The sequence below is a fragment of the Hippoglossus stenolepis genome, chromosome 1 (genome assembly GCF_022539355.2).
Source record: "Hippoglossus stenolepis isolate QCI-W04-F060 chromosome 1, HSTE1.2, whole genome shotgun sequence".
Lineage (NCBI taxonomy): Eukaryota > Metazoa > Chordata > Actinopteri > Pleuronectiformes > Pleuronectidae > Hippoglossus > Hippoglossus stenolepis.
In genome coordinates this window covers 16,884,211-16,904,663 of record NC_061483.1, presented here as the reverse complement: position 1 = coordinate 16,904,663, position 20,453 = coordinate 16,884,211, and the positions used below count along the sequence as shown (strand labels likewise).

Sequence of the window (20,453 nt, the reverse complement as noted above, 5' to 3'; positions counted from 1 at the left end):
GTGCACGTGTTTCTAATTTCTAACTGTGAATGGCAACACAATCATGGGTGTCACTGCAGCTGAGTCCATAGCTGCGGCTTATACAAAACTAACAAATGCAAGATAGGCATACACGAGGGGCTTTTGTGATATATCCCATGTTGTATTTAAAAAATAAAGACAATTCCTTGACTCACACAAGGGGGAGAACACCATGCCATCCTCTGATTGGCCACTTGCAGGCACGTAAAACCACACCAGATTCGTCTTGGCAGAGGAGTGATCGCCGGCTACAGGTAGTGCTGCGATCAGATACAGTTCTTTCTCCATTCATCAGAAAATCATTCTAAACTTTTTCTGAGCTTGTTGCCGCTTGAAGCCGTGAAGACATTACACGACAGAAGCAGCAGCAGCAGCCTCGTGTCTCTGAGGCGCGCACACATTTCAGCACCTCGGACAGCGCACGGCGCCGCAGTGGCGGAGCGTGGATTCAACCGGTGGCTTTGATCCGGAGCAGCAGCGCGAGAGGACCGTCCACTGAATGATGCGTAAAACTCCTCATGTGTCCACATGCGAGGAGGAGCACCTGCTCTCTGGATAACTTGGACTAGTGGGGTTTTTCCGCTCTTTGTAGCACACGACGGTTCCATCGTGCGGGTAGGCGTGCCCCTCTGGATGACTCTAAAAAAAACTCGCTAAGCAGCGTGGAGTGTAGGTGACTGTCAGCCGGGCGGAGTGGAGTGGAGTGGTGTGGTGGTGCCTAAAGAGACCCTCCATTTATAAGGATGCTGGTGGGAAATGCCTGGAGACAGAGATGACGAGATTTGTCAAAAGGCGCTTGAACTCCTGTCAGATCTTTGTTCGAAGGGGGAAGTGCAGAACGAGAACTGCCTGAATTTTATCTACTATTTCCGAGACCTCGCCAGGCCACGCTACACGGATTCAGGTGAGGGGCACGGTCATGAGCGCCTGATTCTGGCAGAGGGTCGTATTGGACTGAATTAAGTGAACGGGCATGTGACTTTTTTTCATTGAACATTCTGCGTCAAAAATCCAAAATGTGGAGCGGAGGTGTTGATTTGAGCGTTTTCACACTCACACACGGATTTTTATTTTACATTTGATTGGCTCACTAATCATAAAATTCAATTATATCAATACACCTAACAAATGTTAAATGTTGAGTGTCTAACATTTAAAATCTCATAGCCAATTGTAGTATTGCATCCATAATCTGCATGGGTCTAAATATGTGATCTTAAATTCATTCTTAACAACATATACAGGCAATGATATCGTGTAGTCACATAATGATACATCATATAAAATTATTGTTTTATAATTCTTTTCTGCATGAGTTCGGCTTGTGCCGGTATTACTATGGTGGCACACTTACTGTATCCTACTGCCTTTGAAGTTTACCCTAGATTTAATTCTTCATCTCACTATATGCAGTACAGCCTGTACATGCTGCTGCTTTAAACATTTGCTATATGCATAAAGAAGACCTTTGCAAATTCAGTCAGAGGAAGAAATGTGACCACTGTTCATCAACATCATCTTTATCTGAATGTCATGTGTAGTTGTGTGTGTGTGTGTGTGTGTGTGTGTGTGTGTGTGTGTGTGTGTGTGTGTGTGTGTGTGTGTGTACGATCATTTGAGAAAGCACAGTAACTGCACTACTCCACATTCCTGCACGATTCACTCCCATTAGTTTGCGTTACTACTGATAATCAGTATTCACCACATGAAAGCCCTTTTTTTGAATTTCCACTCCTTTCCCATCCATCCTCCTCCCTCCCTCTGTTCCCTAATCTCACAGCTCTCTTCTCACCCCCCTCATTCATCACAGAGGCCGATCCTGTCTTGTTATTTCCATTGCACTCTATCAGTTTCAAAAGTGGGATTGTTACAGTGCTGTAGTGAGGTTATAGCTGCTGGGATGGCTCGCCTATATAAGGTTATATATATCAACTGATCAATTATTTGCTGGATTATGTCTTGGCCAGACTTTCTAGAATCCGGATGACAGATGACTGATTAGCGATGACAAAATTGATTATAGTGCTTGTGGACAGAGGAAATCTAATTGTTTCCCATTGTTTCCAGCCTTGGTTAGGCTAGCTGTATAACTGGGTGCTGGATGCTTTCTCTATCATAGATCAATCATATACTGCCGGCACAGCTGTCAGGGGCAGTTTGGGGTTCAGTATGTTGCCCAGCTTTGGAATGGGGGTGACAGCGATCGAACCGCAGACTCTCCGGGTAGTGGACAACCCACTCTACCTCTTGAGCCACACCCCCCCTGTTCTGTAATTTGTATTGATATTAATTGTACTCACAGTTTACACTAGTTCTATTTAAGATGAATAACAACCTCTCAGTACGTAGGTAGTTCCATGTTTAGCTTTTTCAGCACTTTACTTGCCTCCTACACTACAGATCCTTTGAAGGTCCTGTACTCTAAATGTGGTCCAGCCTCTTTGTAGTGATGCAGTCTCTGGATCCTTCCAGATGTCTGTCCTCTCCACCAGGCAGCGCTCAGGCCTCCTGCCAAGTTGACTGTGGGCTCAGTGTCCTCAGATCGCAAGTCCCTCGGTTTCTCCAGATTATTCTCCCAAATCACACATACTCTGGTTATCAGGACACTTTGTCTGAGTTACTGTGCTCGCTCTCTTGACAGCACCCACACACACACACACACACACACACACACACACACACACACACACACACACACACACACACACACACACACACACACCAGACACACACACAGTCTGTCTAGTATTAGCCAGTACTGCTGAATTTGGAGGTTGGGTTACCTTACCCACACCACGTATTGAAAAAAAATAGTGGTGTGATAAGCTGTATTGTCTCATTAACTCTAAAATGCACATAAACATCTAAGCCAAATCAAAAACTTAAGTTTTACAGCATTACTAATAGTAAATATTTCAAAAAGTTAAAGCTTTAAATATGATGTGTTGCTTGATGGAATTCAGTTCAAAATGATTCATGGTTGCATGAGAAGTTCTGAGATGTTTTAGTTTCTTAGTTCTTAAAAACATTTTTCTCTTTTAAGATTTCTTCTCTTATATGGCAGACACAGGATTTCTCAGAGAAGAGAAATCCTGTGTCTGTCATATAATTTAAATGAGGCACAACCAAAGACCGAAAACAGAAATACCAGCAAACTGCTCTGGAATATTTTAAGAAATGTGTAAATACTAAATAACATAACTCAAAAGAACTCTTTAAATGGCATATCTCAATAACCATGATTTTCCATTGATGTATGCAATAAAACAAAGATGTAAGGATTAAACATTATTATTTAAAATGCAAGCATGCAGCTCCACAGCACATGATGATAATATTGTCTTTATGTAACAAACTAAATACTTATATTCTGTCACAAAGCAATCCTGTGCATTGCCAAGTAAAACCATGCAACATTTAGACTATAGCATCAAACTGTTACTATGTTCACCATATTTACAAATTATACACATACAGTATGTGTTATTGCTGCAGTAATAAACACTGTCAAAATACATAATATCGGCTACTGCTGCTGTTTCTTCGAGCCACTGATTGTTTTGCGTAATAGTCAAAGCTCTTCATTAAGTCGACCTGTCACAATAAAGATACACAACAAGCTTAATAGCTCAAACAAAAAGAAAGAAGTTCATCAGGAAATGTGTATTTAAGGATTATTATTATGATATTCATTATGAGAAATTCTTCTTTGAACCACATCAACATTCTTTTCTTTTCTAATCAAAGAGTTTTGGCTCATAGAGCAGCAATGTGCTCAACAATGATAGGTTAGTCAAGAAGAGCAATTATTACTGTCTCAAAAAACAAAATGGCATAATGTTACCCATTACAATTATTAGGTAATTGCACTAATTATACACTAATCATTTTTCTTTAGATTTTTTTTTTTAATCCTATAGGCACCTAATAGCATGTTGCACTGTCAGCACATAAACTGGATAAGTCGGTATCACTGCCCTTGCAGAGGATGAGGTACGGCCACAAAATGCCATGGTCAGGAGGATAAAGCCGATGCTGTTAAAACAACACTGTGCAGGAGCCTGGACTTGTTTTACCTCAGAAGATATTTCAAAACAACAAATGAAAGTAAACAGTGCAGCAGCTGGATGGAAGTTAATCAGCACAGTATTAGACACAGATCATTAAGCAGAGGCTTGTAGCTGAAAATATACTGAATCAACAGCTAATATATGAAATAATTAAAGAGGTGGTTCAGTAGATGAACATGTATAAACCATCAGTGGACATGGTTTTCTACAAATAAAACAGGATAATCTTCACCTACAATGTCTGTCCTCCCACCTTCAAACCAGCTTCTCCTACAACAGTTGTTGCTGGGCAACAGTTCACTCCGGCACATGCAGATTAACATTATAGTAAAACCATATTCAGCTGCCTCAAAATACACACACGTTTATTTTGCCTCATTAAAAACAGTCAGTATGTAAGACAAGAAGCAACATTTTTATGAAAGGTCAATGATGTGATTTCATTAAAAAAAATCGGATCTAAACTGGATTAACTGCATCACATCTTTCAGAACTGTGATGTTTTAATTATCGGAGTTTGACAAAGCGAGTGGCTGCTTTCCAAATTTATTTTTAGAACAAAATTTGGTCCCAAATATTTAACACTAAAACGCTTTATCATACTAATTTAATTATCAAAATTTTGTATGCATTTTTGCATAGAATGACGACTGTTTCTCCCTCATCAGTTCCAGTAATGAAAGGTTAGCAGTCAGTTAACAGCCAGTTCAGAGGGGACCAGTAATGCTGTCAATATATAGGTATCTGAATCATCATTATTGAGATCGACTTGAAAACAGCATCATGATGGATGCAAGGTATGACTCTCATGATACATCAGCAGCTCTAATAACATGTCATTTACTGAATTAGTGATGGATATCAAGACCTGTGCCCTTTGCTCCTGATGGCTGCCACATGGGCTGGTCCATCCCTTTAAAGTCTAGGACCATATTTATAATGCTTATTATCATTATCTGCTAACAGCAAAGCAACTGTTCCTCCATCCAGTGGATGTATGTAAAGGTACAGCTTAGTGGTAATTATATAATTACACCAAGTGTGAGAAACTTACAAATGTTCTCAATCCTTAACAATGTGACCAGCAGCTCCTCAAACCAAGCCTTTACTGATACAGTTTATCAGCTGGTGTGAAAAGGGATTAGAATATATACACATACATATTGAATATACGGCTCATTAAATCATCAATCATTAACATCCTAATGCTATTTGACTTGTCATTATTTTACTGCACTAATCAGAAATCTATTTATTTGATTTGACATCATAAATCCGATTCAGATTCTGTTTAAAGATTTTCAAAAGGTATAAATCACAATTTTTTCTTGGACAAACATTTACACCTAATCTTATCTTAAATGTATGAAACATACTTTAAAAATGTCATCAGCCTGATACGACAATTGCTCCAAACCTATTTTTTTGGGGTCTTAGGGACCCAAGCTGTAAAAAGATATTTTAGTTTGTCATATGCTTCTTCATATGTTTGTGATTGGTGTTAAACTAGTGATCATTTTTACACAGCACATCTTCTAAATCCTGAATCAATCTAATTGGATGTCTGTTGAATGGATTTTTATCTCAGTGTATTCACAGGATGTACGAGAGGGAGTTGCACCTCGAGCTGACCTCAAACCCACGTTACATCACCAACATTAAATGTGTGAAATTGTGACAATACTTTCCTCTGAACAGTTCTTGTGTGTTGACAATGATGACAGTGCAAAGGCAGGAGGGAAAAAAAGCAAAGAAAGAAAATCTTTTGACTGGTAACATTATTATTTCATTTTTTTACAAAACTCGTGTTTTTATTGCATGGAGTCACAGTTTGGACCTCAGTGCTGCCATGTTGCAGCAGGTTCTCTGATTTATCCTTCCACCCACTTCTGGAGAGCCGAGATGATTCAGGCAGCCTTCGGTGACTCTGTTGCACCACACCTCTCCTGCCTCTCCACGGTGACTCGCACACCCTGCGCTGGTGTAAACAAACGCACCGCAGGAATATTCACCGTCGTGTTTTCAAATCCATAAACTCTTTCTCGACAGTCTCAGGCCCGCGGTGTGATACTCCTGTAAAACGTTTATGCTCCCGCTGAAAACACTGCTGCTGCTCTTGCCCACAGGTGCCTTAACTTCAATTTATGTTGGGCATAAAAGTTAGCATAGCATTTTTACTGGAACATGTCCGGGTAATCTGATTTAGCTATACAGAGTTTGAGTTTAGGGTTCACGAGATGGTTAATTTATGTCAACCTTCATTTTACTCAACCCTTATCTGCCACTTTCACTGGTGTGTGATTTGTGTAACAACCTCTTCAGCAGAAGAGAAAGAGCAAAGCTGTAAAACTAAAGTCGACTCTTTACAGTTTGGAGAGCAGGACGGCAATTTAGCTTGGCTTCTACTTAAATAAAATAAGCTGGTTTCTAACTTTCAGTGCTGATGCTGATTAGTTTACAATTTTTACTTCCCCGATAAAGTTATGTTTCATTGCCATTCTTCTGTGTGTCTGTCTGTTTGCAGGATTACACAAAAACTACAGAACAAATTCTTTGAAACTTGGTGAAGGGCTGGGTAATGGGCCAGAGAAGAGCCTGTTAAATTTTGCGTGAAAGGGTGTTTATTAAATTTTTTAAAACACTTTCACTGATTTCCCAGAATAATTCATGGATCTTGAGGTAAAAAAAACTCAACATGTTTAGGGGACTGAATTCTTTTAGCGTGTGTAATTTGGTGCAGCTTGATGGAATCTAAATGGGGCCTTGGGCAGAGGTGCACTCTACTGAAAGCCACTCACTTTGTGTTCATTTATTTGCACAATTATATTGTTGCAACCATAGACCTACACAGTATATTGTAACCTTGATTTATTCTAATGAGATGTCCTCTTTCCAAGTTTATTCCAAACTTTTTCACGTGAATAAAATAACAGCTCAGCAGCTTTTACAGTATTACACAGTGTGTGTATGAACATGAATTGAATGCTGCTTTTCTTTTAACAAACTATTAGTCTGCTGTTATCTGCAAAGGACTGAAAATACAGCGTGGGGCACACTCCACTTGGGGGACAGATATGAGGCTGCAGGATAATTAAATAATTGTAGTTAATCCTAATTAATCTTCTGAGGGATTCTTTGTAACAATAGAAGAGAAAAGGAGAGAAGAGAAAGAAAGCTACCGTCCCAGTTATAACAAACCAAGTTTTTTTGTTAGGTAATCCAAAGAAGTGATTTGTTCCAACACATTCCTCTAATGTGACACCACAGCTGAATGAAAAAACAGCCAAACACATCACATGCCCCTGAGTGTTACTGTAATAACACTGTGATTCAATATTTTAGAAGAGTTTTCAAACTATAAAACGTATAAAAGTGGCGTAAGATGGTAAATGGGGTCAAATCTTGACTTTGCAACAAACCAGGAATCAAAGTGAATCCACTGTCAGAGCCTTATTTCCTGTGTCTCTTGTCACCTTCTCAGATATATCAGTGAGTCTGCTGTCACTGGTGGTGACTGCCTGTGGCTTAGCCCTGTTTGGAGTCTCTCTCTTCGTCTCCTGGAAGCTCTGCTGGATACCATGGAGAGAGCGTGTCCTCTCCCCCACCACCAAGGAGACCCATGGGCACCTCCACCCAACCATGAGCCTTCTGCCCTCACAGCATGCACCCAGACAGCCAGTTTACACAGCCGTGGACCCACCGCCGCACGGCCGCCTTGAATCCTCACTATGCTCCATCGCCAGAGAGCCCACTCCTGTGGCATCTGTTGTGTCGGTGGAGGTTCCGGTCACTCCGGTGTCACCGCCACCCGTGGTCCTGGCCACGCCTGAGGCAGCCATGAAGATCAGTCACACGTCTCCAGACATCCCACTGGACGCCCAGACTAAAAGTCGGGAAAATGGAGTCCACACTAACCCTCGCATGCAGAGACAGACCACTGAACCTCCACCATCTGGTCGCACAATGGCTGAAATTGGGTCAGTTGAAGATTTCTGATTTCTTTGGCTAAGGCAGAATTACTGCAAAGCTTATAATAGTTTTTACTTAATACTTCCTTTCTTCAAGTCTAATATTAATTAGTGTTTGAACTGATCAGTACTCAAATTATTGCCAGACCAAAACATCGATATAAGATGATTCTGCAAAACCTTGTTTAATGCCAAGGTTTTTTTTTATTGTTTGTTTTTCAGCAGTATCCCAGTATGACAACTACAGCATGTTTACTTATATGGAAAGGTTGTGGTTATGGCATTACATGGTCGTACGTTAAATGTGAAGCCATTTAAACACTCTTTAAAAACATAATTTGCAGATCAGTGACGGATTAATTAGTTATTCATTATAATATTTAACCCTCTGCCTGGCTACATACATGTGTCGGGGACAGTAGCTCCTGCTTTGATGCACAGTATCGGTGTAAACTATAAAGGTGCAGAAATTGTCCAATCCGGACATGAATGTCTTCATATGTTCTTTCTGATTAAACCTGTTGCTGTATAATGGCGTGTCTTGTTGATTACCTCTGCCCACAGACAAGGGACGATTCGTAGACATATGAACTTGTCTAACCCGGACTTCAACGTGGCCCAGTTCCAAAGGCAGGACTCCCTCACTGGAATGGGACTGGGCCTCGGCCGTCTCAAACCCGAGCTCTACAAACAGCGCTCCCTTGAGGGAGATGAAGTAAATCACAGAGGAGGAGGCTGTGGACGCCTCAGCTTCATCCTCAAATTTGACTGTGACCAGGAGCAGCTAATAGTTAAGATCCACAAAGCAGAGGACCTGCCAGCCAAGGACTTCTCCGGTACCTCTGATCCTTACGTTAAGATCTATCTGCTGCCCGATCGTATGACCAAACACCAGACCAAGGTGCACCGCAAGACGCTGAACCCTGTGTTTGACGAGGTCTTCCTGTTTCCTGTGGCGTACTCTGAGCTTCCTACACGCAAGCTGCACTTCAGTGTCTATGACTTTGACCGCTTTTCTCGCCATGACATTATTGGCCAAGTGGTTGTGGACAACTTCCTGGATCTGGCCGATTTCCCACGGGAGACAAAACTCTGCCGGGAAATCCAGTATGTCTCCACGGTGAGTCAGCACTTCTGTTCATAACGATAAGTTTGCTTTGTTATATTTAGGGAAATATTGAAATTATTATCACACATGGCAAGAAGTGTTTTATCACATCTTACAGATTTGCTGCGACTATGATGAGAGCCTCATGTCTGGTCCACATTTGAGCCTCACATTGATGGCATAAAGTATAAGATAGAAATGTCTGCTTTTTAAATACTCTGAGCTGTGGGCTCCGAACAAACAAGAGGAAGATGAGTTGGTAGGTGAGGTGAACAGGTCTCGCTTTGATGAAGATGATTTCTCTTGATGACTGTGCTCTGTCTCTCTCTGTTGTGAGATAGAGAGTCTAGTACTGACGGATGAAGTGTCTGCTCAATACCAGACCAGCCACTGCAGAAATCCTTCTCACACATCTGTACAAATATATAATATTTTCACACATTTGTTTTATTGCCTTTTCAGAGCTAGTTATTGAATAAAAAATGGTATCTGTAGCGAGAGAGAATCAGTCTGACCAAAACCTTTTATTTCAGAATAAAAATTTATAAAGTATCCACAATTGCTAGCATATGCTTAACCAGCTCTTTTTGGCTTTTTCCCAGTTACATAACACATCTGAAAGATATGTGACAAATCTATTGTGTCATGGACAATGTCCGTAAATATTCATGAGTGTATGCTTCCAGTGATTGCTCTCATTGATAGGCATCTGGGATGGATGCGAGAGTTTAACCAGGTGTAATGTGCAATTGATCCTGTTCTTCATGGCATGCCTGAGTAGCATTAATAAGACTCCATGCTATTGATTGCTCCCGACAATGTATTTCATCCCAGGAAGATCATTGAGGCAAGATCAATGAAGCAGAGCGGTTTAAAGGAAAATATGTTTTCTTTTTCATCATGGTTGAAGTTTCATATGAGTAAATGGGTTAAATTGTCATATATATAAATGGGCTACGTTTTCATAGCTGTTGTAGCATTTTACTCATAAAAGTTATTGCTTGGATTTTGGTGGAAACGTGGCAACTAGAACGTCCCCAACAGCCACGGTCAGATGGTCTGTAAACTGTGATGAATGTTCCCAATGGTCAGCTTGGATCATAATTTCTCTTCCCAATACTTTTGTCTAGCATGTGGGGTTATTGTCTGACTGCTCAAGTATTCTTCTTTCAATGCTGCAGCCTTCAGAATTCTCAGCAACACGTTTTTTACAATGTTGCATGTGCAGCGTATGTAAAGGACTTACACAGCAGCCATTCCAATTTAATGAGCTTTGTACCTTAGTAACCTGCTTCTATGTGCCCTACTGATCCACCTCTCAATCCAGGCTAAATACAACCACTACAGTAATGTTATGAATGTAATTTAGCCGAGAAACACCTTGAAAAACCACCTTGAAATTGTGTGTTTTTCTGCCCTCGGTCTCTCACACAACACAACTGCATCACATAATCATTTTCATGGTCATTCATGCTTTCCTTGTGAATGACTGCTCCTTTGTGTATCACCTTTGTGTATGAATGTTGTTTTAACAGCCAGATGGTGCTCCAGTTTTATAGAAGCAGAACAACATGTGAAAGGCGACATATTTATCACCTGTACATCAAATTTAATCAACACCACGCTCAGTTTCTCCTGAAAAAAGAAAAAAATGTAAGGTTGCATATTGCAAAATATCAACTTGAATCAGAATGTGAATATGGCAATCAGTCACTTTCTGATTATTCGACTGGAGGTTTTTGTTCATGGGTGGGGTTGAGTTCTGCACCGCCTGACACTTTGAATTGTGCTTTTGCATTTAATGTAGGATTTTGAAACTAGAGTTGATGTTATCCAGTTTCGTGATCATATGTATTAAAACTTAATTATGTTTACAAGACCTCAGATCTCAAATCTAATTTGGCACTTGAAAAACTGTAGGGTTTTGAGACTAAATAAATTTTGCTCCTTGATTTAATTCTGTCAGTGTATGTGGAAACTGCACTTTAACTGCTATATAACATGTATTTGTTTACTGATAAATTGTATCATGCAAAATAACCAAGCTATAGAGTTGTACCTGACAAAAAACACATAGTACAGATGGATACTCTGCCTTAGATTCAATTCATTTCTCTGCCCAACTGCGAGAAGGGAACACAAATCATCCCGGAAAGAAATAATATCTTGGGAAAGTGATAGAAGGAAGCTGCAAGGCAGCGTCATATGATGGAAGTAGCCTGAAACGAAGCAAAGAGATATGGGACTAGTCCGTCAAGCTGCCAGTTATAAAGAACCAGAGAGCCAAGTTGAAACAGTTTACCTTTAGGGATGCTTGGCAATGTCAGAAAGCTATCTGGAATGACAGCATTTGCCAGTGTTGGAATGTTGCTATTGAGGATCGTATGAACAGATTGTGAATTCTACATTATAGTTAAATTGATAAGTTTATTGCCAACATTAGTGCTTCATCGATGCATCAGGGAGGAAGGTTGTAGTAGATGTCGGCCAAGCTGCTCTTATGGCGTAAAAGCTGAGGCGTGGTGGGATACACTGGTTGAAATTATGTAATTTTTGTCATATCCATCACTGATATTGAAATATGTTCAAGTACTTTAAAGCTTGCATACAAATGTCCACCCATCCATCCATCCATCCATCCATCCTTCCATTCGTCCATCTGTCCATCAGCTAGGTTGCTTGTCTTTTGAGGGTTGTGGGTGCTCGTGTCGACTCCAGCTGACATTGGGTGAGAGGCCTCTGCACATTAAACAGGTCACCAGCCTCTCACACTGTTGACACACAGAGAAAAAACATTCACACTCACATTCGCACCTATTGGCAATTTACCATTTAACCTGACCTGAGATTTGGCCTGAATCTGGACACTTTCATTTCTTTAACATTGCAAGATATTGCATTTTTTTAAATTTCCTTCAATATCCAAGGGAATAATTCAAAGAACTTCAGGCATATTTAGTCTTGGCAAAGGTTGGGGCTTTACTGAGTGCACTCTAGCTTTTTTTTCAGATGTGTATAACTTCCCTGTAGAAAATGGTGCCTATCTGTATATTCTTCAGGCTACTGATTGCAGCAGATATCAACTTGTCAGCCACTGCATGGTTTAAAGCACAAAAGCAACACATACAGTAGCTGGAGACCAAAAAAAAAATCTTCCTACTCATGGCCTCTAAAAATACTGGCAGCCAGAACCCTTCTGCTCTCTGCGAGTCTGTCTCGGTCTTTCTCTCACGCTTTCTCTGTATATGTGCCTTCTTCTTGTAACCTGTAAATGGTGAAATCAGAGGAGAGTTACATAGATCCCTCAAGCCGTCTTTATAAAGTCCACCAGACTTACATGTAGGTTCTCGGCCAATCAGGCCAAGCTTGTCCCTTTACACAGTGCAAGTCATATTTATGGACATCACAACCCCACTTGGCATCAACAAAGTCAGCAGCTGTGCCCCACATTCACATTCTCACTGGGTTTTGAGAACATAAAAGAACAAGGAATTGAGTAGTTTATTCAAAGATGATTATGTGCAAAGTATATTCACTTGAGTGTGGTGTTGATGGAGAGGAAATGGAGAGATAAAAGTGCCATCCAAACCCAGAACAAAATGTACACTAGTACATTCATTTTTGTCGACTAACTGCAGTAAGAGTATACTGTACGACTGTATATATAGTGTTATGTATTGAATTACAATGTGGAATGTTGCACGAGTGGGACTCAAGCAGTTTGAGGAGCATCAGAGTTCTCCCTGTCCATGTAGATCTGGTCTCACTTTGTAAGCATTTTCTATCTTGAGTGAGAGCTCAGAGGCAAAGTTCACCAACTTAACACCATCTTAACACGTTAATAGACACATGGATCAGTGCTTGATCCAGTCAGGGTGCATGAATGTCTGCAGTCAGTGCCATGGCCAGCGGATTGGTTGAACAAGAACAAGTTCATGCATATTTCATGCATAGTTTGTTAGAGGGAGAAGCCTGCGCAAAAAACACAAGAATGTACAAAGCTAGTACTTTGCAGTATAAACATTTAACAAAACCAACATTGTTTAATGAGAACATTGGCAAAGGTGTAAACCAAAAGACATTCAATATTAAAATGTGCCTGAACATCATGCCAGTACTTTACCTAATATGTTCATGACAGGAACTGAATGTTCTAGCTACCAGTTGGTTGGTTTGTATGTTTGTACGCAAGATTAATAGAAAAATAAAACTGTATGGAAGGATGCAGAAAATGTTATTATATCTGCTTTCTTCAACATTGTAAGATCAAGTGTTTTTCACTGATTTCCGAGGAAGTCATTCATGGATCTCTTTTTTTTTCTTACAGTTTCAGACCCAACTCATGCGCACACACACACACACACACACACACACACACACACACACACACACACACACACACACACACACACACACACACACACACAGTCCCTCATAGGTTGTTACCATTGCAGCAGAACCCATTTGTCACATTCACTGTACAGACTGTTTCACTTAATGGGTAGAATTGCCATGATTATCATTTAGTGATGATTTCTGGTGGGATGGACCATATGGGTTGTTTCACTGCCAGATTTGGCTTGTTTTTCTCTGCGGTAGAAGCAGATTGTAAGTTGACGGGAGAGACTGGTTTTTTTTATGATTTTGAAGCAATGGAAATGCAGACAAAAGAAATATATTTTATTACTATTACATGTGGCTTGCGGTTTTTATGTTTTTTCGTTATATCTGATTGATGGTTTTGCATTTTAATGTGCTAGAACACACCTGAATACATTCTGTGTCACTTGTGAAATATGGGATTCAGCCGATTATAGTAGAGTGCAGTGTAACGTTCGACCAGGAGGTAATAAAAGACATTTGTTGCCTGAGAGTGATTCTGGAGCACATGAACCATGGCACTAATCTCTCTCTATCCACCTGTATCTCCGGTGTGCAAAAAGACCACGGACAATGCAGCATAAGCCTGTGGGTTCCTTCTGTGACGTTAAATGCATTCTCTAAAAGGTTGTCGGTAATCTATCATGCAAACTCAACTGCCTTACACCATAGCCTTGTTGAATACTTGACTCTGACTGTAACTAAAGAGCCATGTCAAGAGACAACTCTTTTTCTGCTCTCTCCATAGCTCCACATCTCTCCCTCCTTTGCTTTCTCCCACACTCACACTGGCCCATTCACAGATAGAGATCACAGTTAAAAACAAGTGTCACATTACAGAAGACGACATTCGCGCTCAGCAATCAAGACAAATGGTAATAGAGATAAAAGAAGTGTGTGTGTAAATCAGGGAAGGGCAGTGGAGGAGTAGCTCAGTAGATCAGAGATTCTACTGTACGAGTTGTTCGCCCGACACGATTGTGTGTTTTCCTGGTTCTCACTTCTTTAGTGAAGCTATTTTAAGAGCAAGTGACAAGTCAGCTCTTGGCTTCCCTGCAGTTGGACAGAAGACTCCCTGTTGGGTGAAATGTGGGAGGCTTTTATTTGAGCCATCTGACAGAGGAGAGTATTCCTTAACTGAAACACATTTCAGCTCTGTAACCAAGTGTCAAAGGGCCATGCCATTATTCTTCACCTTCGGCTGATGTGCAGCAGGGAGAAGCAGCGGAGCCAGAAATAAAGGCTCTCTTATTAAGAGTGCCTATCATGTTGTTTTTATCCATGTAAATGCAACAGGAACATACATGACAAAAAACAGTAAAACACCATGAACAGAAATCTTATGGTATGGTATAATATGTTTTGTGTTGTCTTTCAGGATAACGTGGACCTCGGGGATCTGATGTTTTCACTCTGTTACTTGCCAACTGCAGGCAGATTGACTATTACCATGATAAAGGCTCGAAATCTGAAGGCCATGGATATCACCGGTGCATCTGGTAATTACAATCTGATACTGTCTACAACTACAGGGTCTCACTGGAATCCTGAATGGAAATGAATGACTTCCCATTCCGTTTCTCTCACTTTCACAGACCCGTACGTGAAGGTTTCTTTAATGTGTGATGGTCGCCGACTGAAGAAGAGGAAGACGTCGACGAAGAGGAACACTTTGAATCCAGTGTACAATGAGGCTATTGTCTTTGATGTTCCTCCAGAAAACATAGAGCAGATCAGCCTTCTGATTGCAGTGATGGACTATGACCGGTAAGGAACCTTTACATATTCATTCATATCAGTTTTGCATGAAAAAAAAAAAGATGAAATACTTTCAAAGCGCAATGAAATGATTTGACTGAAATTCCTATCACACAAATAGTTTGACAGCTTCATGTCATTTTTTCCTCCACTCAGGATGTAATGCAGCGTTATTTTTGGAATGCAGGTTTGTCGTGATCACATTTCTTCCCCCTCTCTCTCTCCTGCTCCTACAGCGTGGGCCATAATGAGGTGATTGGAGTGTGTCGAGTCGGTAACGATGCAGACAGCCTTGGTCGAGACCACTGGGGTGAAATGCTCACATATCCACGGAAACCTGTCGCCCACTGGCATCCTCTTGTCGAGGTGAGTTGGCATTACTGTGATGGGGGGGGACATACACTGATCTGCTACAATATTAAAAGTACCAGCCCCAATATGGTGTAGGTCACATGTGTGTCTGCAACACAGCCTCAACTCAGAAAGGCACGGGCTTCACAAGGCCTCTGAAGGTGACCTGTGGTCGTTAGCATCATATCCTGTTAATTGTGAGGTGGGGTCTCCATCCCTCCATCAGATGCTGGATCCTCACCTTTAACATATTCCTTCAACCATTCCTGAGCAATTTTTGCAGCATGGCAGGGTGAACTATACTGAACGGGTCCACTAGGGAATACCGGGATGAGGGTACATGGTATGCATTCATATTTAAGTAATGCAGATGGTATGCGTCAAAGTAACATTGCCCCGAGCATCATAGCACCTCCACCAGGTTGCCTTATTCCCATAGTGCATCTTGCTGCCATCTCCTCCTCAGGGTCAATAACTCACACACACCCGGCCATCTGCATGATTTAAAGAAAACATGATTCATCAGACCAGCCCGCCTTCTTCCATCTCTCATGGTCCAGTTCTGACACTCATGAGCACGTCGTGGGCAGTTCTGCCATGGACAGAGGTCATCATAGGCACTCTGAGTGGTCCGCGTCAACACAGCAAGCTGTGACGCAGCTTCGAGAGCCTTCTATCAAAGCCAGCAAGCTTTAGAGATTTTTGTGCTACAGTTCTTCTGTGGGATCGGAACACATGGGTTCTGCCTTTATTCCCTACATTCATCAATAAGTGTCGGGCACCAATGACCCTGTTGACAGTTCACTGGCTATCCTTTCTTAGACCAGTTGATAGGTCCTCACCACTGCATAATAGAAAACAACCCGCAAGACCCTAATTTTTCAGAGATCTGACCCAGTTGTTCAACCATCACAACATGGCCCCTGTCAAAGTCTCTCAGCTTCCAACACATTAACTTCAGTAACTTACTGTTGACAGGTGCCACTGTGACAAGATCATCAATGTTGCTCACTTGCCATGTCTGTGGTTTTAACGTTGGGGCTGGTGTGTATCCATTCATAAGGAATGAGCATGAACATTTGTTTTGTTTGATAACTCTAATTTGCAGGGAACATTGTCAAGAAATGAAGTTTGAGATCTGCAGGTTCCAGTCCTCACAACGCCCAGTCTTTTCAAAGTACAATGAAATGAACAATATCAGTCAGGACAGAAGTGCAGTGCAATTCTAATTGTATATAATTTTAGCTTGGATATAGAGCATTATTTAGCACTTCAAGCACATTGCACTTTAATATTTGAAGGTAAAGGCAAGACAAAATTAGAAGAGGCAAATCAACTGTGTCAAACAAGATGTGCAAGAAAAATAAGATTTTACAATATAAAGATGTAGATTTTTAAAGAGAGGATTGCTGGAAGAAAAACTGCAGAAACTGTAAAGGAATAAGTGACAAAGCCCAATCGCTGCCCAGTCCAGCACAGTGGCTTCATTAGTATTCACCGATACAGTAGTGTGTTCTTACAGTGAGGCTGTGAAAAGATTTTTGGTCAGCAGCAATGGGAATTTGTCTGCAAGCTACTGAAGATCAAAGTAGAAAAAAATCTATATCTTCTATTGGCTGAGAGGTTTATTGACGGGTTATACGTCATCCTGAGACACACAGAACCATTGTGCGTCTGATTTCTCCATTGAGATCATATTGGTTCCACTGAGGGTGATGCTGTTTCACTGAAGGAACATATCTCAATCTGATTGTGGACACAAATCTTCTGCCAAAGTTACCATGGTGATGCACACGTGTCTTCCACACTAAATGACCACATGGCTCATTTGTCCCAACCCTCTGATGTGACCCAGAGGAGCATGGGTCTAAACTAGTGCCATGATGGCAGGTGCATTGGACCTGTGTTGTCACGGTTACAAGTAGTCCTTATCAGTACACTTGAGCACATAAATCAACTTGGTTATAAGTGCAGGGAAGTACTGTAGTTTAGGATATAATAATAAGTCCTTTAGGTTGGAGGACGTTATTGTCAACATTGTGAAACAAACATTGATGACAAAAAAGAATGTTGATTATTGGTTTCAAAGAGGAAAAGCCTGTATTTTGTAAACGCCTCCTTCCAAACTAACACTGACTTTGTCACTCTATGCAATATGTCATAATGACTATGGCAGCTTGAGGTCGGCATTCCGTAAAATGTTATCCCAGGACAGTCTAGATGTGCAGTACCTAGTGCAAACACATTTTTTTAAGTCTAAAGAGGCCAGTTTTCAGTCGTAGTTATCTTGGTTAATACGAAAAGATTTCTATACCTATCTTCAAGAGCGTTTATATTCTTTATCTCCCTAGTGTTTTTAGATAGTGCAGTGGGAAACCAGCGAGGGAGACAAAGTAGACAACGCTCTAATGTGATTCAGCCCCAGGCATGTTAGGTTACACCTGGGTCCAGATTTGAAACCAACTCAGCTCTCTAATGGTAGTTAACATTTTTAATGTGGCAAATAAAATATACAAAATTAGTCAAAAATCTACCATTGGAGAGACTTTAGATTTTTTGTGATTTGCAGAGAACAGAGTGTGGATTAGGGACAGAGCTACACAAACCACAGAGAAGATATGAACGGCAGAGAGGAGGAAGTCTGCAGAAGAGTTGAAGGATTTTGTCTCTGATCTGTGCACTCAGCCTGAAAAAGCTCTTTATTGTGTGAGTTTGTGCGCTTCAAAAAAAAAAACGTAGACACAGTGATGGAGGGAGAAAACTGAAAATTGAGCTTGTTATGTTTCTTTGGGGTTATTTGGATGAGTAGTACTTTGAAATCTTCATTGGTGCCTCAAGAAATTACATATATTATTCACTTCCTCCCAAGTTATTTCAGTCAAAGTTGTTCTTTTTTGATCCTCACGCCACTTCCCAAACTGCAGAGAGCTGCAGTTTGATAGTTTTCAAAGTACAGATCTGTTCACAGGTTTGTTTGCCAGGTAAGCCACTTTGCCTGAAAAAAAGCTTTCATCCCCTTGTTTGGAATCAGCAAACAAAACACCCACAGTGGCGCAGTCTATTCCAATAGAGAATAGAGAATACATAAATAAACTAACTTCACAAAGAAGTGAATTGGGAGGGATTCACCGTTTCTTTTATTTCCCAATTCATCACTTTGCTGATGAGATGTTATGAGATGGGGGGGAAAAAAAGACTCAAGCTTTATTTGATGGGACTGCACATCTCTTAATACAACTGTGTGATATATGTACCCTGTATTTCCATGCATGGTAAAGCTCTTGGTATTGTTGATTGTTTTTCTACAGTACCAGGGGACCACAGGAAGTAGCCAGGGAGGATCATGTAACTCTCTGAGGACGCCTCCCTCCCCATAGCCTTGAATAACAATTCACCTGAGAGCACGAATCAACCCGGAGCCTCGGCTGTACCTTTGGACGGTGGTGCCGCTGTGCGCTGCATACACACGCTCCTGAAAGAAGGATGCAGACATCCACAAACTTCTATGGAAACGAGAGACAAACCGTCTCGAGCTCTGTTCAGTCGGATCAGTTGCATGTTGAATGAACGCAGAGATGGATGTTTTCTTTTCTATGATGTTCAATAAGAAAAACAAGACACACATGCAGACATTTTAAGTGTCTGCTATTCCTGGGTTTAAACAGTAGTTACTGTTCTTTTTTTTAAAACATAGTCTTGTTACTTGTTACCTGTTTCAATGAGGTGAGTCTGTATTTTGCACATTGTACTTACAACCAGTTGAGCTGCCATACTGATTCTTTTTTAATTTGGTGGTGAATTGGTGCATGAGGTCACGGTTTGATGGGATATTTCCTCCTCAGTTGTTTGTTTCTGTTTTATCTTTTGGGAATACAGTGTGTTGTTCTGTCAGTTGATGTGCAGTGAAGGTCGATTTCTAGACAAAGTATCTGTAAGTAAAATATGTTAAATGTTATCAATAAATATTATTCCATTAAAAAAAACTCAATTGTTGATCTTTGCCCGCTCCCTTTTTTTGTGTGCAGTATAATTTAATTGCACAATGATTTTTCTATTCACCTTTTGGTTTACAGTCTATGGATTCTACACAGGCAACAACTAGAAAACCTGTGAAACAATAAAATATGGACATTTAAATGGAAAAAGTTAGAAAAGGTAGCGTATCAGAGGTTTCAGACAAAACACTGAATTGGACTGTGAGCAGATTATGCATGCCTGTAGGCACAGCTCTGACGTGAACCTCTGCCAAATTACAAACTACTATAAAGTTGTTTTTGAAACAGTTAAAAAACTAAACTAAACTAAACTTGGAAATACTTTATAACTAGACACATTCGCAGTGGTTCCCCTTGAGGTGAGCAATTAATTTATTTTCAAGTGTGCACAGGATTGGAAGCAGTCAAATGTGTTGCTCATAATTTGCTAGTTGTTGTTGGTGAGCAGTAAACCATGGGATTGAGAATGAACCTTCAGAAAGCCATGGATGAGTGCACAGTGTGAGCTAAAGCTGCTTTTTTGCATGTAAACAGGAAGTGACTGTTTGTTTGACATAATCCTTTTGCATCCAGAAGTTTGTCGGACTTATTGGATGAGTGGGAACCTCCTCACCTGGAACTTCCCCCTCTATTTTTCTTCCATTTGGAACATTTCAGTTTCCATCATGCTCCTTTCTCATTTAATTTACTTAACTGGCTTACAGCCAGCGTTTGTTACCACACCAAGGCTTCTGGCTGATGTTTCTTTTGCCTCATGTGTGAGTGGAAGTTGAAATAAAATTTACGAGCTGCAGTAAAATGT

General features: G+C 40.7%; 1 protein-coding gene across 1 annotated transcript; it reads left to right on the top strand.

The window, feature by feature from the left end:
* The first annotated feature begins 252 nt into the window (after positions 1-252).
* Positions 253-19,649, top strand: syt9a (synaptotagmin IXa). The gene is made up of 7 exons (XM_035161766.2): positions 253-925; positions 7,573-8,068; positions 8,624-9,179; positions 14,926-15,046; positions 15,143-15,314; positions 15,542-15,671; positions 18,965-19,649. Exons 1-7 carry the CDS (start codon positions 778-780, stop codon positions 19,031-19,033), a joined length of 1,692 nt encoding a protein of 563 aa, XP_035017657.1. The 5' UTR covers positions 253-777; the 3' UTR covers positions 19,034-19,649.
* Positions 19,650-20,453: the final 804 nt, after the last annotated feature.

Excerpts from the sequence above, each read along its gene's own strand:
- syt9a (XM_035161766.2), top strand. The coding sequence starts at position 778 with ATGCCTGGAGACAGAGATGACGAGATTTGTCAAAAGGCGCTTGAACTC. Across the intron at positions 8,069-8,623 it reads CGCACAATGGCTGAAATTGG|ACAAGGGACGATTCGTAGAC; the intron begins GTCAGTTGAAGA and ends CTCTGCCCACAG. Across the intron at positions 15,047-15,142 it reads GGATATCACCGGTGCATCTG|ACCCGTACGTGAAGGTTTCT; the intron begins GTAATTACAATC and ends TCACTTTCACAG.